General features: G+C 53.4%; 9 protein-coding genes across 9 annotated transcripts; 5 read left to right on the top strand and 4 right to left on the bottom strand.

Moving 5' to 3' along the window:
- Window positions 1–318: 318 nt before the first annotated feature.
- MYCGRDRAFT_102532 (uncharacterized protein) lies at window positions 319–1,007 on the top strand (the record flags this gene model as incomplete). Its single annotated transcript, XM_003856327.1, has 1 exon — window positions 319–1,007. One exon carries the CDS (start codon window positions 332–334, stop codon window positions 959–961), a length of 630 nt encoding a protein of 209 aa, XP_003856375.1.
- A 194-nt stretch (window positions 1,008–1,201) lies between these two features.
- MYCGRDRAFT_102534 (uncharacterized protein) lies at window positions 1,202–2,029 on the bottom strand (the record flags this gene model as incomplete). Its single annotated transcript, XM_003857249.1, has 1 exon — window positions 1,202–2,029. A coding segment is annotated over one exon (631 nt), but the record flags the coding sequence as incomplete, so codon positions are not given.
- A 37-nt stretch (window positions 2,030–2,066) lies between these two features.
- On the bottom strand, window positions 2,067–4,331 carry MYCGRDRAFT_66346 (uncharacterized protein; the record flags this gene model as incomplete). Its single annotated transcript, XM_003857248.1, has 1 exon — window positions 2,067–4,331. A coding segment is annotated over one exon (2,265 nt), but the record flags the coding sequence as incomplete, so codon positions are not given.
- Window positions 4,332–7,556: 3,225 nt separating this feature from the next.
- Window positions 7,557–9,230, bottom strand: MYCGRDRAFT_107306 (uncharacterized protein; the record flags this gene model as incomplete). The annotated part of the gene is made up of 2 exons (XM_003857247.1): window positions 7,557–7,650; window positions 7,704–9,230. The coding sequence occupies 2 exons, from the start codon at window positions 9,137–9,139 to the stop codon at window positions 7,557–7,559; spliced, it is 1,530 nt and encodes a 509-aa protein (XP_003857295.1).
- A 462-nt stretch (window positions 9,231–9,692) lies between these two features.
- MYCGRDRAFT_22995 (uncharacterized protein) lies at window positions 9,693–11,138 on the top strand (the record flags this gene model as incomplete). The annotated part of the gene is made up of 1 exon (XM_003856328.1): window positions 9,693–11,138. A coding segment is annotated over one exon (1,446 nt), but the record flags the coding sequence as incomplete, so codon positions are not given.
- A 2,002-nt stretch (window positions 11,139–13,140) lies between these two features.
- Window positions 13,141–14,121, top strand: MYCGRDRAFT_53300 (60S ribosomal protein L14; the record flags this gene model as incomplete). Its single annotated transcript, XM_003856329.1, has 4 exons — window positions 13,141–13,202; window positions 13,265–13,373; window positions 13,464–13,727; window positions 13,872–14,121. The coding sequence occupies 4 exons, from the start codon at window positions 13,186–13,188 to the stop codon at window positions 13,920–13,922; spliced, it is 441 nt and encodes a 146-aa protein (XP_003856377.1).
- Window positions 14,122–14,269: 148 nt separating this feature from the next.
- On the top strand, window positions 14,270–15,339 carry MYCGRDRAFT_102540 (uncharacterized protein; the record flags this gene model as incomplete). The annotated part of the gene is made up of 3 exons (XM_003856330.1): window positions 14,270–14,337; window positions 14,467–14,789; window positions 14,844–15,339. The coding sequence occupies 2 exons, from the start codon at window positions 14,500–14,502 to the stop codon at window positions 15,169–15,171; spliced, it is 618 nt and encodes a 205-aa protein (XP_003856378.1).
- Window positions 15,340–15,542: 203 nt separating this feature from the next.
- Window positions 15,543–16,457, top strand: MYCGRDRAFT_102541 (F1F0 ATP synthase subunit d; the record flags this gene model as incomplete). The annotated part of the gene is made up of 4 exons (XM_003856331.1): window positions 15,543–15,595; window positions 15,717–16,112; window positions 16,198–16,284; window positions 16,344–16,457. 4 exons carry the CDS (start codon window positions 15,584–15,586, stop codon window positions 16,371–16,373), a joined length of 525 nt encoding a protein of 174 aa, XP_003856379.1.
- Window positions 16,458–17,068: 611 nt separating this feature from the next.
- On the bottom strand, window positions 17,069–20,300 carry MYCGRDRAFT_31572 (uncharacterized protein; the record flags this gene model as incomplete). The annotated part of the gene is made up of 7 exons (XM_003857246.1): window positions 17,069–18,388; window positions 18,441–18,634; window positions 18,685–18,748; window positions 18,802–18,968; window positions 19,033–19,154; window positions 19,264–19,527; window positions 19,615–20,300. 7 exons carry the CDS (start codon window positions 20,298–20,300, stop codon window positions 17,069–17,071), a joined length of 2,817 nt encoding a protein of 938 aa, XP_003857294.1.
- Between the last annotated feature and the right edge of the window lie 4,168 nt (window positions 20,301–24,468).

The raw sequence follows: 24,468 nt of genomic DNA on the forward strand, positions 1-24,468 counted from the left end.
TCCTAAGACATTGAGTAGAATTGGAACATGTACGAGGTCGACGACAGGGCAGCGACATAAATCGGCCCAGAATGTCTGGTCAATATCCCATACCTCTACCCGGTGGACTTGTGGTCGTTGTCTTAAGAATTGTGTTTCCCGATGTTTAGACATGGACCGCCCGATGTTTAAGCAGAGACGCCCATCCAAGTGCTTGCATAAGCCGACCTAGACAAGCATTGAGGTGGGAGCTGCTGCCCTGTCGATCACAGCTCCAGCCCCTCCAAAAAGTTCATCCCTCGATCCATCCATGTCAATAACACCACCACCACCACCACCAACGACAGCAACAATGTCCTCCACCGCCAACGTGCCCTCGCAATCCACTCTCCCGCCCCTATCCGCCCTCCAAGCCCTCCTCATCACCAACCCACTCCCTTCCTCTTCTCCCCACACAACTGAACACCAGCACCTCGCCCTCCAAATCGCCCACAACCTAAAACATCAACACAACTGGACGTCTCTCCGCCTACACACCTATTCCTCCTCCAAGACGCCCCTCTCCCGTCCTCTCCTCTCCGGCATCCCACCCTCTCGCCTCTACGTCCATCCCGACGAACAAATCGCCCTCCTTCAACGCGCAAAAGAACAGCAACCGAATGGAACTCCTTCGTTAACGAGCCTCAAACCGGAGCGGGAATGGATCCTTCCTAGCCATTTGCGGGAGAAGTGGAGCTTGAGGAAATTCGGGGAGGTGTTCGATGGTATCGGCGTGACCCCCGGAAGCAGAGAGGGAGTGGAGGTTCTGGAAGAGGAGAGCAGAGGTCGGACGGGGAGGGATGTGAATGGTATGGAGAAAGAAGAGGTGGGAGAGTGGAGGGAGAAGTTGCCGAAGAGAGTGTTGTTGGCGACTGCGGATGACGATAGTACCGTGGTGTACTATGTGGTGCATGACGGGGTCGTGAAACCGAGGCAGAATTGAAACCAACGCCATGGAGAATTAGATGTGGGAAAGAATTTGAAGGCAGAGACCCCTCGAGACCAACTAGAGGTGAAGGATGACATTACCGCGGGATCAGAAGGACTTCTAGGGTCGAACAGGTCGTACAACATTTTCGCGTCAAAGTCGCCCTGGCTGCTATGTACACCTCGACCGCAGCCGAGCTCGCCAGGGCAGGACATATACAACAGTATACACAAGATCTCGAGCTTCTTCCACATACTCCGAACGCGGCAATACCATCCGGACACCCGAGACTTTCACACCATCTGCCCTAGGACTGCCCACCACCCTCTCCCAGGTTCAACTCCATATCCACATCCACACCGGTTCCCTGTGGTCCGCCAGGCGTCAGACCTGTGCCACCTAGCTCGGCAGAGAAATCTCCAAACGACCCGAATCCCGCACTCCAATCAATGTCATTCCCACCGAAGAATCCCATGTCCGATCCAGCACCACCACCGCCGCCGACACCGCCTTGAGGAAGTGGAGGGTCGAGATTGAAGGGCATGAACCACGCTGTTGAAGGATCGCCCCAGAATCCAGTGTTGGCGTTGTTGGCGGCTTGCGATGGCGCCATGGTGTTGGAAGTGGAATTGGCAAATGGGTTGAAGTCGAAGGACTCCAGACCAGCCGTGGATTGGTCGACATTGTTGGCAGTGCTTGTGGGATCCATGAGCATACTCGTCAGAGCTGCTTGATCGAGGCCTGGATTTACCCCTCCTGCTGCAGCGTAGGAGTTGAGCACCATTTGGCGGTCGAGTTGGGACATGAGATGGGGTGGAGACATGATGAGGTCGTTGTGTGGGGGCTGGAAGCCGGGAGGGAAGGCGGAAGAATGGTGCCGTTGATGCTGGTGGTGCTGGAACGGATTGTCCAGGTTGTGTTGGTAGGCCTGCGTGGCGGCGAGGTCGTGAGTGACTTCTGAGGAGTCGTTGTTGGTGGTCACCGCACCGGCTTGGGCCTGCTGTGCTTGACTTGAGAGCCCGCTCTTCCCTGCTGTGCCCTCTGATTTGGACTGGGCTCTTTTCTTTGCCACCTTCTTCGATGCCGCGGCCGCAGCCTGCGTTTGTGCGACCCGAGAGGGTGGACTGAGTTTGGAAAAGAATTCCTCCACCGTCTGCAGATTACTCTTCTGGCCCAGCACCGCGTCCGAGCCGGACTCCTTTTTGACATCCGCGGTCGCAGGTTCTTCATAGTCTGTGCCACTGACGCCGTGTGGATATCGATCGAACCAGTCGCCATATTGGAAAATGGCATGTTCGCCGCCACCGTCTCTCCCAGTCTTCGTGCCTCCCGATCTTGCAGAGTCCGCATGACGTCGATAGAGATCGCGCAGATTCTCCGTGACGAAGTGGAACATGCCCCAGTACTTCTTCATTTTGGTGAGGTACTTGACATTGTGCGCGAGGTTCTGTTTACTCGAGGCTTCCAGTGCGGCATTCTTCGAGAAGGCGCCATGAATGTGTACGGTGCTGCTGAAGAATGCGCAATAGCCCGCAAAGGGCGCCACGACTAGGTGATCGGTGGCGTCGCGGATTAGAGCAGAGATCTGGTTGGCCGCATCGAAGGCGGTGCGCGAAGCCTCAGCGACGAATGCATCAGGTATGTCTTTGGGCAGAGGTTGCCGTGCTCCGGGAATCGGGAGGGCGAAGCGGTTCATGAAGAGAAGGATTTGGTTGTAAACGATGTGGAGGAAGAGATATTGGTTGGCAATCTTCTCGGAGGCGTGATTCTGAAGGTTCGCGGGAGTGTTCAGAAGGGAAGGCGGGAGCGAATCTTTCCAGGTTTCGACGGCGCGTTTGATGGCGGAGAACTGCGACTCGGCCGACCACATCGGATGCTGATCGCGTTCTTTGCCGCCGAGGTTGAGGTAGTTGATCAGCTTGCCCCAGATGGAGACGAGTCGGATCAAGTACGCTGCCACTCCCATGTTCTCTTTCGCATCGGCAGTCTGTCCTGTCCCAGGCTCGACTGGATTCGGCACATTCCCTTCCAGGTCTTCCGTCGGACCTGTGATATCCATCTGGTAATAACTCTCCTTGACGGGCAGTTGCGCTCGGATGTACTGTTCTCCCACGAAAATCGGACGATCGGTGCCACTCGAATTGAAGCGGTCCATCAAGAAGCAAGACCACATCGTTCGACGACGAATCTCGCGATCTGTAAAGGTCAGAGCGTTGCTTCCACTCTGCGCCCGGTTCTTCGGATCGTGGTCCAGATCCATATGTAATTGCAGTGCGTATGCCATACGCTGTGCCATGCCTCCGAACATCCAACTCCGACCACCTTGACATGTTCCGAACTCATGCAGACCAAGAATGAGATACACTATGAGGATCGTAATATTGGGGGTGTCGTATCGTCGTAAGGCAATGTCCCGTGCAGCACTCGCCCAGCTCTCACCACGTAAGAATGCGGGCTCGGTGCGGACGGCGGGATGATTTGAAAAGCGGGCAGATATGGCGCATACCGCCAATGCCAGTACAGGCGGAACAGAGCCTTGAGCGAGTTTCCGCATGAAACTAGGCTTATGTAGGAGGTGGTAGCTTTGACCATAGACATAGTCGAAGAAGACTTCCGCCAAGTGTTCCTGGATCTCCTTGGAAGGTAACTTGTCGGCGCCCTCGAGGAGGAGGTTGTGCTCTTCATCTCTCGTTTTGGTCGTTGAACCTGCGGCAGGCGCTGCTGCTGTCTTCGTGGTGTTGCTAGATGGCTGACCGGCCGCCCACTCGTTTAGCTCGTCTCCAAAAGCTTGCTCAGCAGCTCTCTTCTTCGACGGTCCGGCTGATTTTGGCGGAGGTGGTGGCAGAGCAGGTTTCACCACCGCTCTTCCCGTGTTGTTCACCAACCCCAGATCTTCTTTTGGCAGAACTTTGATCACGCGGTCCTCCATCCGCTTCAACCTTTTATCCAACATTGCCATGTAATCCGTCCTAGGTGCCGCTTTGCGCGTGGTAACCTTGTACACGCACGGTATCCGCGATCGAAGGCAGTGCTTGCATGCCGGCTTCTCGCCTGAGCATCGAATCTTCTTACGTCTGCAGGCGATACATGCCAGTGGCAGCCTCTTCCTCTCTTTGCCCGCTTTGGTCTTGAGTTCGCTCCAAGCCGGGGCGAAACCATCTTGTCCCTCTTCTCCACCTGCCTGATCTGCCTGATTTTGGTCGGTACCTCGCTGACCCGGACTATTGGTGTCGGATGTGCCCAGACTGTTCTGTCTGCCAAAAGAGCCGAGAGTTCCGCCACCGCTTGTGCTTCGGCGGTGCGCCTGTCCTGATGATCGGGTGCTCTCCTCGAACAAGACGGAGAGCGGATCGAGGTCCTGGTCTTGTCCCACCCCGCCCGACATGTCAAAGCCTCCCGTAAAGCCTTGCTGCATGGTATCGAGCCCTGCTCTATAGCCTGCCGTGCCTGTGTTCCCGCTCACATTCAACTCTTGCGAAACGTCAAATCCTTTGAAGTCACTGCCAGACTGACTACTTCCTCCATACATGTCGGCTTGCGGGTCTTGCTATGCTGCCAGTGTGTATTTCGAGTGACCATCACGCAAATCCCATTTCAGGCTACTTGCTGTCAAACAGCCCTCAAGCGGCTCCCTCACACCATGCGTCGAAGTGATGATCCAGTCCGCGAGACCATGTGTGGATGTTGTATCGTTCGGAACGCCGGATCTGGAGGAACACGAGGTAGGAAGATTTGGACTTCGAGATGGTGGAACGTCTGCTCGTTGGACCGTATCGGAATTTAGCTCAAGTACTGTATGCGACAACTGCCAGAGTGTTGCAGAAACAAATATATGGAAGGATTTGTCAAGCTCAAGCATAAAGGTGGGACACACGCAAGGTGAGGTAAATGCAGGTAAGCGACTGCGACGCATGGAAGCCAAAGTGTGGAGAGAGCTGTCCGAGGGTCCGCTGTCGCTGTCCCGTCTGCACGTGGAGCCTCTCAGTCATCCACGGCAATATCCTTGATCCTTTAACCTTAGCGAGCAACCCCATCAATTCGTTGCCTGGTTTGACCAATCGGGGCATGTCACGCTTTCCAATGATTATTCTCATGGCTCTGTCGAAGCGATCGACTATATACAGTCCATTGCCACAGCCGCTCGTTACTAACCTCCTTTAGCCGCTATTGCAAGGGCTCGTTATCGAATCGATTAGTAGTTATATTATCGGTTAACACGGGGTATAGTAGCTGCAAGGGAGGTGTAATTAACCGGCATAGTGCCATCCTCGGTTTAAGAGCAGCCGGCATAGTGCCAGCTCGTTTAAGCGGCTACAAGGGCTCTTAAATACTCGCTTCTATAGTAATTACTACTATGCTAGTTATCGGAAGGTCGGTGCGCAGAGCGAAGGCACTAACCTTACCTTAGTGTGCTCTAGCACGTAGTAGCTAGTAAGTAGTTTAATAGCTTTATGTCGCTGTTAAGCTAGTATATATAATCTATTATATAAAGGGCGAATTCGCTATTGTTCTAGTAGAGCTGTTAGTTTTAATAGCGCTTCTACGGAGATTACGGAGATTTAGCTCTACTACGCTATCGAGCTAAGGGCAATAGCGTAAAGGTAGCTAGTATATATATAGGGCGTAGAATTAGTATAGAGTAGTATATCTATCCCTTCTATTGTCTTCGTTATTACTATACCGTACGTTAATCTAAACCGCTCGTTCGTAAGCTCTAGTAGTAGCTCCGACGCCTTCGTACCGGCCGTCTACCCCCTTCTACTACCTCGTCGTATTATTAGTTACCGTCTAGTGCTTACTAATAGTATAGTCGGTCTACGTATACTACTATAGCTAGCTCCGGATATAGAGCTAGTAACTCCTTAGCCGCGTTCGTTCTTCGAGCCGGAGGTAGTAGACGAGCCGCGCGGTTATAGTATCCTTCCGTACGCTATTCGTACGAGGATTAAGACCCTTAAACGCGTAGCTAGCTAGACGTTATATTATATTGCTGGTAAGTGCCTATAAAGGGTATAAGGGTAATATAATAGCTAATAAGATATAGCTACTCTTAGTAAGCTATATACTACCGTTTAAACCGTCGCCGCCGAGGTAGCTATACTAGCCGGTGCTCGTTACCTCCTTTATAGACTACGTTAGTTTAGCACCCCTATAGCTAATAGGATTATCGAATATATTACTAGCGGCGTAGAAGGACGTCGAGCGACCTACTAATAGATTAAAGAGAGGCTCGAGCTAGTATACTCTATTAATACTATTCGACGACGGCTTAATAAGCGTAGATACTAGAAGCGTATAGCTCGCCGAGCACCGTTCCTTAACGCTAATAGCCTCGACTTAAGACCTTAGTTTAGCTAGTAGTACTTAGATTATCTCGATAATAGCCGTACCTTCTTATTTAGTAATAGAGCCGCCTTTAGTAAGGGCGGTAGTAGTAAGCTACTCGTTATTCGTCGTATTAATAAGGCGTTCGATCCGGACTACCTTAGGCTACGATATCGCCGTATTAAGAGCTAGTTCGTCTTCGGACTAATTAGCGGCACTAAGAAGTTAAGGATCGTTTTCTAGGAGCTAGTATAGGGTAACATTACTGCCGCCGGTATAGCCGAGTACGTATTACTAGAGCTATAGCGTTTCTAGCGTAAGATTATAGACTCTAAGGCTAAAGAAGCTGTAGCTAGTATACGTAACGACTAGATCGTCGACGAGGGGGCCTTCTTATTCTTACCGAGATACTTACTAGCTCGTGCCGCTACTCCTAGAACTCCTATACCTCGCGACGGCGACGACGACGTTAAGGATGCGTAAGTACTAGCTACGCTATTACTAATGCTCTACCTTAATAGCGCGGCTATTTATAAAGTAGCTACGTTCCGTAGTTAGCTAGATATCCTTAGAATTCCTTATACTCTTAACGTATAGCTAGCGAACTCCCTAGACCTTAATCTAATTAAGAATCTATAGGCCTTACTAAAATAGCGTCTTAATTACAACTATCTATTGCCGTCGTCGAATATAGTGCTTAGATAGTAGATTTAAGAGGTGTAGGATGCGGTAACTACGGCTAAGATTAGTCGAATAACGGGCTTGTTTAGATCGCGGTGCGAGAAGGTAATCGCTCGTAAGGGTCGCTATATAGGCTATTAATGCCGGCGAATCGATTAGGAGTAGTTTAGAGATAGTAGTAATAATGTTAGTGGAGTTGTAAGTGTTTGAAGTTAAGCTGAATTCTTAGCCGTCTAGTCTTTCCCGAATTTGCTTTGTAATCAGAAGATAAGGTTAAATAACACGCGCTTATTAGTTCGGTTGCTCCCGCTTTACGGCCCGTGTTAGTAAATAATAAACAAGGGCCCTTGCACGTAACAAGGGTGGAAATGGAGAACGAGCGGCTGCAGGAGCCGACTGTACTTGCCATTTGGCAAGCTTCAGATTTTGCTACAGTACCTAGAGTAGTAGCAGAGCTGCCCTTTGATAGCATATAGAATTCCCGTTCCCGCGTTGCACGGACTACCGTCTTGTTCTATCAGCATGCAATGCTTGACTTTTCCTCTGCCAATGGCATGCACGCGACACGTTGCTCCGTCCTCTGCATCTTCTTGCCCTATGCTTCTCAACTCCGTTCGGAACCGCGCAGACGCACGACCTGGCCGTACTTTTGCAGCTTGGTGATGAGCTGATCGCCTTGCTTGACAACATCGTTGTATCTAAACTCAAGGTCAGTAAACAGATGTCGGAGTATGCAGTGACTGATACGTACTGCTTGTTCTTGTCATCCGCCCTCTGCGTGGAAATGATACCCTTCACACGATCAATCGTGCATGGCAACCGCTGACTCGCGATGAAAGGCGCGAGATCACGATCCAGCCAATCGACCGACACGCCAAAGCTCGTCGCCATTGAGTCCAGACCGACGACCTTGTAGCTCTGCAAGAGCTGAGCGTACGCCCGCAGCCTCATCTCACGCACGAACCAGCTCTTGTGCTCGTACAGATATCGGTCTGTCGAGAGGAAGTTCTGCTCCACCGCTGCAAGACTGGAGAAGAATGTTGAGTAGTTGCCAGAGTACAAGCTGGAGATCATGTTCGCAAGAGGACGGAAGTCGACTTTTGGCTCGGCTTTGGCTTGTGCTTCGGCTGAGGCGGAGCCCATGGCAAGAGTGGTGAGGTTGACAGCTGTGGGTTTAGGTGTAGCAGTGGACTCGTCGACGGCCATTTTCTCCTCATCGCCTGCGCCGGGTCCCGCAGAGACTGAGCCACCGAGGGCGGTGAGGCGGTCTGCGTCGGACTCGCTGCCGAAGATGGCGCGCACTTCTGGGGCGTCTACAACCTTCGTCTTGAAGTCGCGACGTGGTAGACTGACGGATCCAGCGAGGGTGGCATAGACGACAAGGTTGCTGTATGAGCACAGTTCAGTGGATGTGAAGGTGGAGAGCGAGTCGAGAAGAAGCGGTGCTGCGAGGTTGTAGGCACGGATGGTGATGAGATGCAGACCATTGTAGGCCTTGAGGCGATTGCGGCGGTCCCAGTCTCCGCCACTCTCGACCAGCTGCTGAGCGCGGTCGACGTTCTTCTTCACCAGCAGCTTGTCGTCGAAGAAGAGTCCGATGCGGATAATAGCAAGCACGATGTCGATCTTTGTCCCGAGGATGGCGCTCTTCTCCAGTAGCTTCTCAAACTCCTCCAATGCTTTATCCTTGTCACCGACCCGCGCGTAGAACTCTGCGCGCTTTCCCTTCGCTGTCTGAATCTCCGTCTCACCTGCCTGCTCCACCGCGTCGTCTTCCTCCTTTTGTATCGCCGCGAGCTCTTTCTCGTTGTCCGCCCGTAATTGCTCGTAGAGTGCTTCATCCCATGGTAGTGTCACAGTGGTGTCTGTCTTACCACCCAGTACGCCGACGATTGATGGAGCGTTTATGCTGCTCGTCCTTCGAAGGAGATGGCCAGGAGATGGAGGCGAAGCACGGGTGTTTGTGGGTGAAAGAGAGGCGCCGCCTTCACCTGGAGAATTCAGCTTGCCCGTTTGGGGATGAGCCAGATATGCGTAGAGAGGCGCCATCTTGTGCTCGCGGATGTCATCTTGCAAGGCAGTGAGTGCGGACTGCCTCGTGGAGGATGATGTTGATGGAGAGGCGACGGTGAAGACATTCTGCGCGAGTGCCAGCGTTGGGAAGCTGAGGTATTGCGGGTCGCCCATATTTGTGTCTCTCAGCGGTGTCTGTCTGATTTGTTTCGATGTGGATGATTGTCAATCGGAGTCGGAAGGTGATCGTGTGCTGAAGTGAGGTGCCGGTGATGGTGATGGTAGTAGCTTGCGTTGGTGTAGAAGTCAACGAGCACATGCAAAGTCCAGAGTCCAGGCACAGGACGTCACTCTTGGGAGCTTCTGAGAAAGCTCTCCTTGTCAATCTCTCACAATCACCAAAACCACAACCACGACACACTTTACAACACTTCTCCTCGTTATCCTTCTCCTCCCCCTCCGTTCTACCAACATAACCTCAAGCATGCCGTCCGAGGAGCCGCCATCCGAGGCAAGCTCCACCAACACCGGCCGCCGAATATCCTCAAAGCGGAAGCGAGAGACTCCAGCATCTCGCCTGGCCGCTGCTCGATCGAGCAAGACTTCGACACCGAATGCTTACGCTCGCCGAACTCCGCCTCGAGATCCTCCTCCTCGATCATCTGACAATCGTGACTCGAACAATTCCAATGGAACACATGATGAGAACAACGGGGACAATTCTCCACCCCGCAAACTCAAGAGACCAGGCGGTGGATCACGCATAGCAGCAGCGAATCGCGAAGCTGCTGATCGTGAGCGAAAACAACGAGAAGAAGCTGCACGTCAGGCTGTTCAAGGAAGGGTGGTGGCCACAGCTGAGATTGTTGCCGAACACTACAACGCTGTTCCTGAGCGAGGTCGAGAATGGCGATCAAGTGAAAGCAAGATCAAGGGCCTGCGCAGTCTCAACAATTGGATCAAGTCGACACTCATCCAGAAGTTTTCGAAGCCCGAGAACCACGTGCCGGATCTGAAGATTTTGGACATGGCATGTGGAAAGGGAGGTGATCTGGGAAAATGGCAGAAAGCTCCACAAGTGCCTGCACTCTATGTGGGATGTGACATTGCGAGCAAATCCATTGAGCAGGCGCAAGATCGTTTCAACGAGGACAGCCGACGCGGAGCACGGTTTAATCGTGGCCAAAGGATGCACGCGGAGTTTTACGTTCATGATACGTTTGGTCGATCACTGGGAGACATCAAGATCATAAGAGATGTTGGTTTCAATCCCAATGCGGGACCGGGTCCGGCTATCATCCAAGGAGGAATGATGTCTGGCGGATTCGACGTGGTCAGCATGATGTTTGCGCTGCATTACTCTTTCGAGACAGAGGAGCTGGCGAGAGGCATGTTGAAGAATGTTTCAGGTGCCTTGGTGAAAGGAGGGCACTTCATTGGAGTGATGCCCAACAGCGATGTCATTTCTGCCAACGTCAAAGCTCTGCTTGCGGGAGAAGCACCAGGCAAGACGCCTGACGATGCCCCAACAGCCGCTGCCGATGACGAGGACTGGGATCCTGAGAAGCCCGCGAATGGTGATGCGGCTTCTGAAGATGGCGAGTGGGACCCGGAGAAGCCTTCGGACGCCCCAGCTGCTGGTGTTGCTGCAGACGACGACGACGATGATTGGGATCCAGAGAAGCCTTCAGATCCCACTCCCGCCGTTGCCACTGACGCAGCGCCGACCGAACAGGGATCCACTCCCAACGGCAAGCCATCCACTCCTGTCGACGCCTCTCTGCCAGACATCGAATGGGGCAACGACATCTACAAAGTGAGATTCCCTCGCCTCCAAACCCTCACCAACAAGCCGCTCCCTCGTGACGGCATCTTCCGCCCACCATTTGGATGGCGCTACCATTACTCGCTCGAAGAAGCCGTCGACGCAGCGGAATTTGTCGTACCGTGGGAGGCTTTCCGCGCGCTGGCCGAGGACTACGGACTCGAGCTGCAGTACCGCAAAGGCTTCAGGGGCGTGTTGGAGGATGAGTCTGAGGATCGGGAGCTGGGCATATTGGCCGAGAGGATGAAGGTCTTGAGCCGCGACCGAAGCCAGGGTGACGATGGACTGTTGGTCACCAAGCCGGAAAGGGAGGCGGCCTATTTCTACCATGCATTCTGTTTTCGGAAGACGTAGCTGACGAGGTGTCGGCGTTTCTTGCGATCACCTGAGCCTGCTTATGTGCCGAAAAGCGTACTGCAGTCTCGCATTTTTGCCATCTTGTTGCATCTTTGGCTTTCATGATTCGCATATCCCGATGGATAAGCGCGGCGTGAAAGCGGGATTTCTTTTGCTTTCAAACAGTCTTCGTCGACGCACGAAGTAGACGACAGTATTTACGATTTGAATGCATAGCAATGGTTGTCACAAGAGGCGCTGATGATTAAGGCGAAAGCCAAGTATTGAGCATGATGTTCATGTTGTAGAAGTCTATCAGCGACGGCGACGATCTGCTCACCTTTGCAATTCCCTTAGAAATGCAATGAGCCAATCGCCCTTTGCATTGCCATTTGCTCGAGCCTTTTCTGCCCAAGCCCACAACATAGGATCAAGAAGATCGACGTTGTCCTCTGGTTCTACATGACCAGCCAGCAGGCGGACCAGGTTCTCGTCGCAACCAGCCTCGGTGACAGCAACCCGCAACAGCTCGGTGGAAGGACGAAGTCCCAACCTGAGAAGGATCGTCACGACATCCAATTGTTGCTGTTGAATGGCATGCATCAAGCCCTCGTAGGCGATCTCACCGTAGGCGGTGTCGTGTTCGACAATATTATTCATGTGGTCGGCAAAGACTTTCAGAAAGCCGACCTTGTCCGCCGAAAACGGTGAACGTAACAATTTGTCGGGGGGTAGCAGACCAGGTGAAGGGTAAAGCGCAGACCACTTTGTTGACCACGTGGGTTCAGCAGAACTTTGGTCGCCACCACTAGCGACCGATGTGAACGCGGAGCGTGATTGCAACCATGCCTGAAAGAAACCAAAGGTCATGAAGCGACTGTTGAGTAGCCGAGTGGCATCAGTAAGGACAGCATGAGGCGCAGTCTGAGTAGCATCCTCGAATCCCAGCACGGGATCAAGCAGTCGATCAGTAAGTTGGCGTTGCAGATAAGCACTTTTGCGAAGCTTTCTTGCCATAACAGTGGATGTCACGGGAAGATCGACATTTGTCGAGTATTCAAAGATCAGCTGTACCACTTCAGCCGGCATCTCTTCCAAGAGTGACCGTGGCACATCTCGACGTCGGCGCTTTCGCGTGCGTGACGTTGAGGATTGAGAGGCGGCATCTGGAGGCGCGTCGTTGTCGGTGGTCCGTTTACCGTACACCGCTGTACGACGCTGCTGTAGCACTGGATTTCTCTGGGTGCGAGCAGCACGACGCGTGCCTCGGTATCTCATGGGTGCGGGTGTACAGTCGGTGGTGGAAGGTAAATCGATACTGTTCGAGATTGAGTTGTCAGCGGAAGCAACTTTCGAAGACTCAATGCAGGAATGTGCGAGAGAAGGTATGCCTCAGTGATCTTGGTGTAAAAAAGTATCATACCCGAAGGTCAATTACTATCTAGTGCTGTGTTGTCGTCATAGGGATGCGGAGGTGCTGAAGGGAAGAAGGTCAACGTACCTCGTGAGATTGGCATCTCGAAAAATCCTCGGGTTTGAGGCGAAGGTTCAATTGAAAGTCTGTCCCGAATCTGCCATGAGCTGTTAGCGACGGCACGAAAGGGTGTTATTTTGGTGAGAGCGTGTCGTTTTTGCCAGATCAGCATATGTAAGAATTGAATGTCATCGCTGCTGTGCTGTCTGAGAAACAGGCGTGTAACTCCAGCGGCAGCGCTCCAACGCAAATTATATCATCAGGAAAGTGAGGTGAGAAGGCGGGTGCATTTGCTTACCTCGGTGTGGAGTGAGGAGTTGAAGTTCAATGATGTGACTTCAATGCCAACACCTCGAATGGCGGGTTGTGTGCATTTCTTCAAATGCCATTGTTCGTGGTCAGGATGTGTGAAGAGCAAACTGAAAAGTTGCAAGAGGAAGTTGAGCTGCACTAGCGCGCCTGCATCTTGGCGTTTCGGCACAGCCCGTCCACGAATGCACTTCGGAAGAATTCCAACCATCTCGAACATCGCAGCGACGACGATTCCCACAAACCACCCCACGACATTCACAACTAACCAGCAGAATGGGTGACGTTGATGTGTACGTTGCTCTTGCACACGGATAACACAATGAATGTCCCGGACTGACCATCTGCTGTACAGAACCGCCAGCAACTGGAGACAGGTCGAGGTCGGCCGTGTCGTCCTTTTCTACTCCGGCCCATACGCCGGCAGGACCGCTGCCATCGTTCAGATCATCGACCACAAGCGCGTACGTACCGCCCAAATACCGAACGAGAAACGCAGGATATGGAAATGGCAATTGGGGCGCAGAGAGAATAGTGGACTTACACCCTTGCAGGTCCTTGTGGACGGCCCATCTTCCAAGGCTGAACTCGCCGTCGCACGCCACGCCACTCCTCTTTCCGCCGTCTCCCTCACCAACATCGTCATTCCCAAGCTCCCAAGAGCTGCTGGATCCGCCGCGCTGAAGAAGCAATGGGACGCCGCTGGTGTGGATGAGAAGTGGACTGGAAGCTCCTACGCGAAGAAGATGGAGAAGGCATCGCGGAGGAAGAAGTTGAACGATTTCGAGCGCTTCAAGGTCATGCGCTTGAGGAAGCAGGTACGTTTTGGTCGGGGCACATGGGGAAGGTAGCAGGGATATACGGACAGATTAAAGCGGTTTGAAATCTGCTCGATGCCCTGCTGCACCACATACTCTCTGCACACTGCAGTTCGGCGCGCTCTTGCTGACATACTTCACCAGGCTCGCTTCGAGGTCCGCAAGGCCATCGCTCAGGCCAAGGCCAGCGCATAAGTTACGACAAACCGGCGTTGTACTTCTGAAACCGTGCGAACATTCAGACCTCGAATACGTCGCAAAAGCAACAGGCTCAGGCGCAGGCGGTCGAGGGACGATCGTTTGGCGATTAGACTGGCGAAATGGGGGTGAAATAGCTCTCTTCGGGCTTTTGATAGCGCTTCAAATGCATGGCCTGTGACAGGGCTTCAAGTTCAATTCTGTGATCATCTCCGTGACGTCCGTACTACCGTCATCTTGCACTTGTTGAAGAGTGGGCATTCTTCTGTGACATAAACGTAAAGCCTTGGCATTGATGATTGAACAGCACACTGCGCCAAGCCGAACCTGCACCTCGATTGATCACCTCACTTCGAGATTGTAGCTGAACCACCACCGCGAAATCGAATCAGCTACGGTACGTTTTTGAATTGTGAGTACGGTCCTACAGCAGATCACAAACCCCTCACCCCGACGTCCTCGATTGCGCAAAGTTCGCACCTGCGATTTTCGACTGCCGAACTTGAACTTTACGATTTCAGACAGCTAATAAGCTACGAAGCTCAACCACCCACCCCCTCGAACAACAGCGAGAATGGCCAACCCACGTGTGGAAGAGATTGTCGATGAGCCGGAGCAGAAGGTGCAGGATGTAGAGGAGGAGTCCTCGGACTCGGATGAGGAGGGTGGTGATGCCAACATCCCAGCTGGTGCTCAGGTCGCTGTGCACAGCAGGAACGAGAAGAAGGCACGCAAGGCGATTGCGAAGCTCGGTCTGAAGCACGTTGAGGGAATCACACGTGTCACTCTTCGGAGACCCAAGAACATCCTCTTTGTTATCAGCAGCCCGGATGTCTACAAGTCCCCGAACAGCAACACCTGGATGTAAGGCATTGTCGGTATGAGTGGGACAGGATGCAAAGACTGACGTAATCACAGCATCTTCGGCGAGGCCAAGATCGAGGATCTCAACTCTCAGGCGCAGGCTTCTGCAGCTCAGCAGCTCGCGGCCCAGTCCGCCAACGAGGCTTCGCACGACCACTCCGCCGAGGGCGCCGACAAGGGCAAGGCTATTGAGGGTGATGCTGGCAAGAAGGCCGCTGAGGAGGAGGAGGATGACGGCGAGGAGGTTGATGACACCGGTCTTGAGGCCAAGGACATTGAGCTTGTCATGGCACAAGCCAGCGTCAGCCGAAAGAAGGCCGTCAAGGCTCTCAAGGAGAACGACAACGACATCGTCAACAGTATCATGGCGCTGAGCATATAGACATTGTCGCACACAGCGAGCGATGGATATGCGGGAAGTCAAAAAGAGCTCTCTGACTGAACGGCCCTTTAGAAGAACGAAGCGGTCGTCTGCCCTGGCCGCCGACAAAATGTATCAAATCCAATGGTTCATGCTGCCAGTTTGATCTTGCGTTCTCGTCCCTGCCTCATGTATTCACCCAGTGCTGTGGCTATTGGTGCTTGTGCGAAGCTTTCTAGCATGTCGAGCTCCTTGCTTGCGAACACAAGTCGCACCAGTATGTTAATCGCATGCCGACCTGATCGACGCACGAATTGCCCCGATCACGTGATGTTCCGGCAAGCTTTCGGACGACGGGACTTCCGACTTCTCGCAAGAGCACCTCACCACGCCGACGAGACTTTGCTTTCACAACCACTCACCAATCTTCACAATGGCGGCCACGGTACGTTGTAATCTCTTGCAAACATCTGTCAGCACCAGCACGACCCGATCCGAGCACTCCTACAACGACTCTTACCGCGCAATGGGCCTCTGTGTTCCACGTTCACTAACACACGACACAGCGTTCTGCCGCGCTCAAGATCGACTGGGCCAACCTTGGTGCCAAACTGGGCCTCCGAGGCAAGACTGCCGCCGCGCTGTCCGATTTCAAGAAGCGCAACGATGATGCGCGCCGCAAGGTTCAGGTGCTCTCCGAGCAGTCCCAAACTGTCGACTTCTCCCAATACCGCAGCATCCTCAAGAACCAGGACGTGATCAACGACATCGAGAAGCAATTCACGTCATTCCAGCCGAAGAAGTACGACGTGCAGAGGCAGCTCAAGGCCATTGAGGCTTTCGAGGCTCAGGCTATCAAGAGCGCCGAGGAGACCAAGGGCAAGGTGGATGCTGAACTGAAGGACCTGGACAAGACATTGGAGAACATTCAATCCGCTCGTCCATTCGACGAGCTCACAGTGGTGCGTTTGGACCGAAATACGGGCATTCTGTTGAGAATGCTGCTGTGTCACGTGATGACGTTTCGGCTAACAGCTCTGCTCGCAGGACGACGTCGCCGCTGCTCGCTCAGATATCGACAAGCGCACCGAACAGCTCATTTCCAAGGGCCGATGGATGGTCCCGGGCTACCAGGTACGTTCATTCCATCTCTGGCCTAGGCATAGAGGCCGACGTGCTAATCCATGTTACAGGAGAAATTCGGCAACCTTTCTGCGATCTAATCGCGTTGCGTTGCTTTGTTCTCGTAGAAGACCTGTATACAAGCGCTCCGAATTCTCTGTTCACGTCTGTCCGTATTCTTAGATAAACGTGGTTCCCTCGTTCTTTTGTGACAGACTCGGCGGGACAAAACTGGCGGAGCAGGCTGATACCCACTCACGTAGGTAAGGCAAGAGAACATAGCCACTGAGGTGAACTTAGGTGTATGAGTGACTCGGCAAGGTGCCGCTAACACGACAGGACGGCAGAATGAGCGTACAGGCCAGCGTGCAGATAACACAGCAGGACGACAAAATAGGCGTACAGGCCAGCGTGCAGATAACACAGCAGGACGACAAAACAGGCGTACCGGGGAAGCGTGCAGGTCACGTTAGCAGGACGACAAAATAGGCGTGCAGGCCAGCGTGCAGGTCACGTTAGCAGGACGACAAAATAGGCGTACCGGGGAAGCGTGCAGGTCACGTTAGCAGGACGACAAAATAGGCGTACCGGGGAAGCGTGCAGGCCACGTTAGCAGGACGACAAAATAGGCGTACAGGGAAGCGTGCAGGCCACGTTAGCAGGACGACGGTATAGGCGTACAGGGAAGCGTACAGGTAATGTAGCAGGACGTAAAAAAAGACGTACAGGAAACCCGTGCAAGCAGGACGGCTGAAAAATTCCCGCTATTCTGCTGATTCTACGACACCAAAGAAGTTCACAACATCCTGACCATGCCCCTACCGTCCGCCACGGCCCTGATCTGGCCCTGGATCGTCAGTGGGCTCCCCTCACTGACCACGAATTCGCTTATCTTCTTTTCGGCTTCCTCCTCAATTCCAAGAATGTCGTAAATGTTGCGATCTACGAAGCCTAAAGCCTCCTTTTCGCTGATCTTACCACCTCCATTGACAAGTACGGTGCCTGCCTGCAAGTACAAGTCCCTCGATTCCCAGTCCTCGTCGACGCCGATTGCCACTTTCACGCCAGCGGCATGCAGCACGTCGATGGCAGTGCCGTTGGTCAGAGGCGCTCCGGTCAGAGCCCGGCGTTGGTCCCAGGTTGTGGCATAGGAGAAGAGTGGAGCAAGGAAGACGCCCACTTTGGCGGCGGCAAGTTCCTCCGCAAGGAGATGAGACTCAGCAGCACCAAGAAGGACGAGGCGGAGGTGTGCACTGGATGAGGAAGACTTCTTGACCATTGCGGCTTCGACTTCGTGCTTCAAACGCAGCAGAGAAGCGATGGTATCCGCAGAATGGACGCCGATCACCAAAGACATGTTCCCGGCCACGACCTGAGACAGGTACAAGTCTTCGTCCGTGCGATCCTCTGACTTCTTCGAGGCGTGGACAGCGCCGAGGAGCTTGTACTTCAAGTCCGCAACTGTGCTGGAGGTCGAAGGAGTCTTCTGTCCTCTGGCCATCGTGTAATGCAGAGCGACCAGAGGTGCGAATACCGCGTCCTTTTCCAGGGCATGCTTAGCTGCAACTCGAAATCCTGCACTCACACCTTTGCGCCAAGAGGAGCCAAATTTCGGCGCAGAGATGGCTTTGGTCACTCCGTGGTTGAATGCGGCGGCGAGACCTTTACCTTCGAATTTCAAGCCGTCAATCGCTCTGCTGAAGGAACCCTCGTTATTGGCACCGTCCTGTGTGTCGCGCTCGGAAGCGATCTCCTCTAGACCGAGCAGAGAGCCGAATGCAGTCAGAGCGGGTGCGATGTGACCGTCTTGGAGATGCATAACACTCGCCGACTCTGATATGTGAGACTCGCATGCTCCCATACAGACAATGCTGCCGTTCGAGACTACGACATTGCCAGCATTGGCATCGAGGGTCTGCTCGTGGCCGGAGAGCAGAACACGAGTCACCCCAGTGATGACAATGTCGCTCACCTCATCCAATTTCGGTGACGGGTCTTTGAACGTCGATGGACCAAGTGGCGGTGTCAGTGGCTTGTCCAGTTTGATAGGTTCTTTGAACTGAGCGACTCCATCGATGAAAACCTGGATTGGTGTGGCGCCAACAGCAAGCGGATCCTATCAAACAGTCAGTACGATGACAGCTACGGCTCTTGCATATCAGCCATACCGAATCCCAGACAACGACATCGGCATCGAAGCCCGGCTTCACTTTCCCGATTCTCTCTCCCAGCCCAAGCAATTCAGCAGAGGCACTTGTGACACCAGCAAGGGCAACGTGATACTTCAGACCATTCTTGTGTGCCTTGGCGGCCTCGAATACCACATGCTGCGCGTTGAGGACCGGGTTGTCGGACACGTACACTGAACACATTTAGCATCGAAAGCTGAGCAATTTGCACGAGGTACCATACCTGGCGTGAGTCCAGATTCATAGAGCATCTTCCCAGCTTGCTCAGTGGCAAGATAAGATTCCGCCTTGGTTCTGTGTCAGTGCTGAGTCTAGCTGTGGCACCTTGAGTTCCCCTCACCTTGTAGTACATATTGTCGGCAAAGAGAGCGGCTGCTGGAGGTCTTCCACCGTACGCTCGTTTGAGAACCTCTGGGATGAACGGCGTGGAGTGCCCATGATGAAAGGCTCTGATCTGAAACTTGAACTCGTTCGTGTATCCGATGAAGCTCTCAAGATCGGGAATCGCTACAAGGAACCGGCGTTAGTCGGGATGCTTTGAAGTCAGGGAACGGTACTCGACGAAGCTCACTGTAACAGTGGGTGTTCACAAAGACCTGGCCTCGAAGAACTGCTGAGAGCGTCTCCCACTCAAGTTCGGATGGGAGGTATGTTGTCATTTGTTTCGCACCAACTCGATCCGCTGCCGCACACCTGATTTCGTCAGCAAAACCACGTGTTTCATGCTCTCTGCAGAGCATAGGATGGTGCGTCGCCCCGAAAGATACACCAAATCAATGGGCTAGAAGGGCGGATGACTTACCAATCGTCCTGGGCTTCCTTGTAATTTCTGGCTTTCTCAAAGGAGCGGCGGAAGTACCATGCTTCTCCTAATCGAGAGAAGGGACCAAATCCACGTCCTACTTGCCCGTAAACGTTCTTAGCGTTCTCGCCACAGGCCATCTTGATGTATCGGTGGTTCTTGTCCGGGTCCGCAAGCAGACTCTCAATGCTCAGCTCCGGCCTACCGGCTTCCTTGCCCACGGCGTGCTTGATAACGAAGGCCGATCCAGCTATATTGTTGCCACTGCCTTGAAACGAAACGGTCAGTCAAGTGTCACACCTCTTAGTATTTGGCTCAAGAAGTGCGCAAGCGTGGTACCCTCTCTTATACTCACCAGGCAAAATGAGCGAGGTAGTCACACCGCCTGACATTATCACACGTATCTGCGGATCAAGCGGGTTCAAGCCATCAAGGGAGCGGACGTAAGGTGTGATGTCGTTGGACAGCTCGTTATCATCCGAGGATCCTTCCAGAACCGGAAGAGTGTCAACGCCAGCGTGCGAGTGCATGTCGACAATACCAGCGGTGAGTTGGCGGCCATGGACGTTGATGACTTCGCAGTCTTTCGGGAGATCGTGGTCCGGGATGTCTGGCTCCACGCGAATGATGAGACCATTCTCAAGCAGTACATCGGATGGGGTCCAGGCGTAGCCTTTGCCCTCACGAGCTTCAGCCTCTGTCACAGAGGTGCTTGGCTCCCCAGTCCAGACAGTGGCATTGCGAATGAGGACGGGGTTGTGACCATCAACGAATCGAGCATTGCGATCGCGAGGACCACTCGGATCCTTCGGGACGGAGCGAAGTTGAGCACACTTCGCATAATCGGCCTCGAGGCGTTCAATAGAGAGGTGAGATGGAACAGCTCCTTGCTGAGTGTACCATTGTGAATATAAGAGGTAGCCAAGACAGACCAGGGCGGCGCTGGCGATACGCTTCTTGATTTGACGTCGGCGACGTAATGGTTGGTATTGGTACTCGTCTGTGACGCTGTACTTAGGAAGATCGTCTTTCTCCATGCTGCTGAGATATGATGCGTGCAGTCACAATTTAATGCTCTATGATGGCGGTCTAGTCGTGTCGTCAATGGATGATGTTACCTAGCCGGTTCGGGAAGGTAGAAGTCAAAAGTCGTGGATTCCTTCGTTTTGAACACCACGATTCACCATCCTGGCTCGGAACACAACGGAGAGTCATGATCACCTCATCCTTTGCTTGATGCGAGACGTCCATGGAGACATCGTTGCGATATGGGCCAAGTACTCAGCTCTATGCATTGCGAAAGCGTCTATTGAAGCGTCACCGGAGAGACCTCCACTTGGGTCTTCAGAGCGAAATTGACGCAAGGACGGCCATTCATCAGAAGGACTTACACTCTTCACAGCGTCGACGGCTATGTGTTTGGCGATCAGCGAGACACGTCTCTTTGACAAGTCACAACTGTCACAGCACTCTTTGCGATCTGCTGACCTCGTGCTCCTGGGCCAAGTTATTGTTCTCATCAACTGATGATATTCCAGAGTTGCATCTAAGGAGGTGATCGTGTTATCTACTGCGCGCTCGGTGGTCAGATGTCACAGCTTCCAGCTGTTGGATATATCTTACGCTCGCACGGCCGGCTGTGTTGTGGCGCCTCGTGGACGTACGCGGCATGACACGACATGATCTGCCAATGGACTCAATGGCGGATTGACATGACGATTTGGGAATGAATAGCACGACAACGCATCTTGATCGTCGAGCAAACCTGTGCTTTCGTGCTTTGAAAGCTCAATGGTGCTCCCAGTTTGCCACATGGCACATTGCACATCGGAGCTGTCCGCAACGAACAGGTCGAAACGGGCTATTGCACGACTCTGGCGGTGGCCTGTTCCGATTTATGTGGGGAGCATCCAATGGTAGGGGGGGCAGACAAAGCAGATGAATGCGGTTCCACGACTCCTGCGATCGTTGGTCTGGAGACAGCCAACACGTTCAACCTGGTACAGCATGCAACCCATTGGCATGCTGTGTGTGGTGTGACTAGCGTCGCACGACAGTATGCCCATGTGGCAGCCATTGTTCGAGATGCAGAGTGGATTTATATTATTTGAGGACGTTTCGTAGTTTTTTTGGTTCGACCAGTCCGGCTGTGAGAGACACGTGGCGACGAGGATCAATCGCAGGCGGGTGTTCCCTCAGTGGAAGCCTGATGAATCAAGGCTTTGCCTGTACGACCGTGGTTCTAGGATCGGCTGCGTGATATTCGCGGCGCGGCGCGGATGCGAATAAGTGTTGCCGTCTGTTGAGAGGCAAATACTGCTGGAGGAAAAGGGGTCTTGTCCGCCGTCTGGAAGCATGACCGAAGAGACAGTATAGTTGACGGCAACTGAAGGAACGGATTGAGTGTTTTGAAGCCAATTCGGGATTCCGTACTGTACCGGTCTTTGACGCGGACGCCAGCATCGTGTCTATGTTGTCATGAATGACATGTAGCACCAACGAATAGAGAAGCAGCCCTCATGGCTCTGCGGTTTGATCAATCTCCTCGTCATGTTACGCACGACCAACAAGTCTGGGCTGCCACGTTTCTCCTGCGTAACCTTTTCATTTATGAAAGGGTCGTTAATAAGTCGTGTACACACGGTAAACGACCTTGCATGGCGGAATAGGAGGCCGAGTACGTTGGAGTTACCGGGATCGGATGTTGTGTTTAGTGATGAAAGACGAGCCAAGCGTCGGCTTTCACAGCGGCAAGGTCTCACACGCGCAGCGCCGCAGACGTTGGAAGCACATCCAGCACAACCCTAGAAAGAAAAAGGTTGCCGGTCGATCTTGCGATCCTTCCATCATGCCACTAGCCTCCGCTCGGCTGGGTGATTTTCCCACACTGATGCCGATCGCTAGTCCACAAGAGGTCATGGCCGCGCCAACCCTGTACAGAAAGCACGGCTGCCATGAGAATTTCGCCTGTCATGCCAAGAGCCGCATGAGTGGCCCGGTGGATGTTGTGCAGGCATCAAGCGCCATGTTGGGAGACCACTCCGTTGCGGGTCTGATAGACTTCGGAGAAAGAAGACCGAACCGACACCTCCAGCTTCGAGAAGGACTGCTTCTGATGATCGTGCCAAGGATCGTCCTGTAGGAGGCGTCTCCGATTGCATGCAACGACATGTCGACTACTGGACATGGTTTGACTAGTTTCAGCATGATTACGAGCTGGGCCCCGGGAGCGATCGTCGCGGCTGGCCAGTGGCTCCTCGCGCGTAAAAGGTCCGAGTAAGCAGAGAGATGCAATGGTCGCGCCGCGAGAATGCTCGGGATCGTCTTCGTCACGAACTTGGTGAACCATGGCTCTGCTCGTTTTGAGAGTGAGACTTTGGGTCGTCTCCTTATTACTGCCTTTGCCGGATTTAGCCATGCTTCCACGATGATGCATCGCCACATGGCTCTCGCGATATTGGATCGTCTTGTGTCACACGTCTCGCCACGTGGATCTACTGTAGATGAAACCTGAATGTGTGAAGATACCGTGGCATCCTTCACAAAGCAATCCGGCCGCGGCGCAAATGCGTATCTCGAGGCCATGAGTCGTGGAGCTCAAGCCCTCAGCTGCGCTTGTCACGTCGTCGGGATTCGAACGGCGCAAGACAAGCATAAAAGGAGGCAGACCGTTGCCTCGGAAATGTGCTTTCAACTACCGTTTGAGCTATCTCTTCCCTACCCACTAGGTCGACCATACACAGGACGTACTTTTGCATCGGACTTTGTTCCCATCCTGGCTTAGCACGGGCGATCCCTGGCATTGCGGATGTCTTCTGCAACCGAAGCATACCCTGGCCTTCTAGTGGACTTTGATGTCGATGGATTCGGTTGATGATAAATGCGCACAAAATGGAAAAGCAGTAAATTGTACGCATTTGTGTGCCAGGTTGCAGGGCTCCCTTGCACGCCTTATTCGGTATCTGGGCAAGGCAGGTCTCACGCAAGCGTGCAATTCTGCTCGGGCAAAAGCTCGGGAGACGGACGTGAGAAAAAAGATGGAGTGAGTTTGGACCTGCAGATTGCTGATACCATGATTGTTATGCCGAACCAACGGGTTATGCCCGACGAAGCCTTCTGATATTTGGGGATGCAAAGTTGGAAAAGGCAATCGAAGGTGGAGTGGGGACGGCGATCATGATTCCCATGGTCGAAGCGCCAGATCCCTGCCGCTGCCACGTTGGGCGATCGACACGCACTGCACGCATGCGTCAGCCACACACGACGTCGCTTAGAGCAGATTCCCCTTCACCCACCTCACCATCAGGCCTCGCCTTGTTGTCGTCGCCCAGGGATCTCGCGCTGCCATCTGCCGTGTGCGGTTTTTGAGAATTGCCGTGCTCCTTGAGTGAGATTGACACGCGTCTCATGTTTGTCTGGCGCAGGTTCTCTTGCTCTCATCTCAGCAGTTGCATATCGGCAAGATCTGGCTTCATGCACGCGACTTCCCACGACACGGCACAGCTGCGTCTTACCCAATGATGCAGGCCGCTCTGTGCCACTCACGGAGATCATCATGGGGTCGGTGGATCAGCCAACGGCAAGACCATGCAGAGCGGCTGTTCATCACCGGAGAGCCAAGCTCCATCCTACCCGCGGCGGGGCGAAGGAAGCAACGATGTGAACGATGAGGCATGAGGGTAGTGCCCAGGGTAGTGCCCAGGCGCGACTGGGCCATGCGGCGTGCGAAATGATGCAACTCCTTTGTGGTTCCCACAGTCCAACGGCATTGTCCGCGTCGGTTAGAACTTACAGTTCGTGTTATCGGACCCTGTCTGCCTGTCCACTGGTGCGGTCGCTCCACCGTCGACGCAACACAGCAATGACAAGTCGATGGAATGTCACTGCCAGGCGTTGCAACACTGACGGCTCCACATCGGGAGTGAAATAATGCAGCAGGTTGAGGATCAGTCCTGGGAATCCTTCCATGCCATTCCAGATTTGGCCCGACACCCTGCTCCCTGACCCTATCGCCTCCTAAGCAAGGTCATCCATCCTCAGTGATCACCGGTATATCCGTTCGACGCTCAAATGTCGGAGTAAAGGGCCGAGATGCCTCATGCTCATGGCATATCCTGGTGGGCAGTCAGAACATATCTGCGGAGGAAGCTGGTGGCAATGGACCGAAGTGAGAGCGCGGTAGACGTAGCCGCGTAGGCCTAAATA

This window comes from Zymoseptoria tritici, chromosome 1 (assembly GCF_000219625.1).
Source record: "Zymoseptoria tritici IPO323 chromosome 1, whole genome shotgun sequence".
NCBI lineage: Eukaryota > Fungi > Ascomycota > Dothideomycetes > Mycosphaerellales > Mycosphaerellaceae > Zymoseptoria > Zymoseptoria tritici.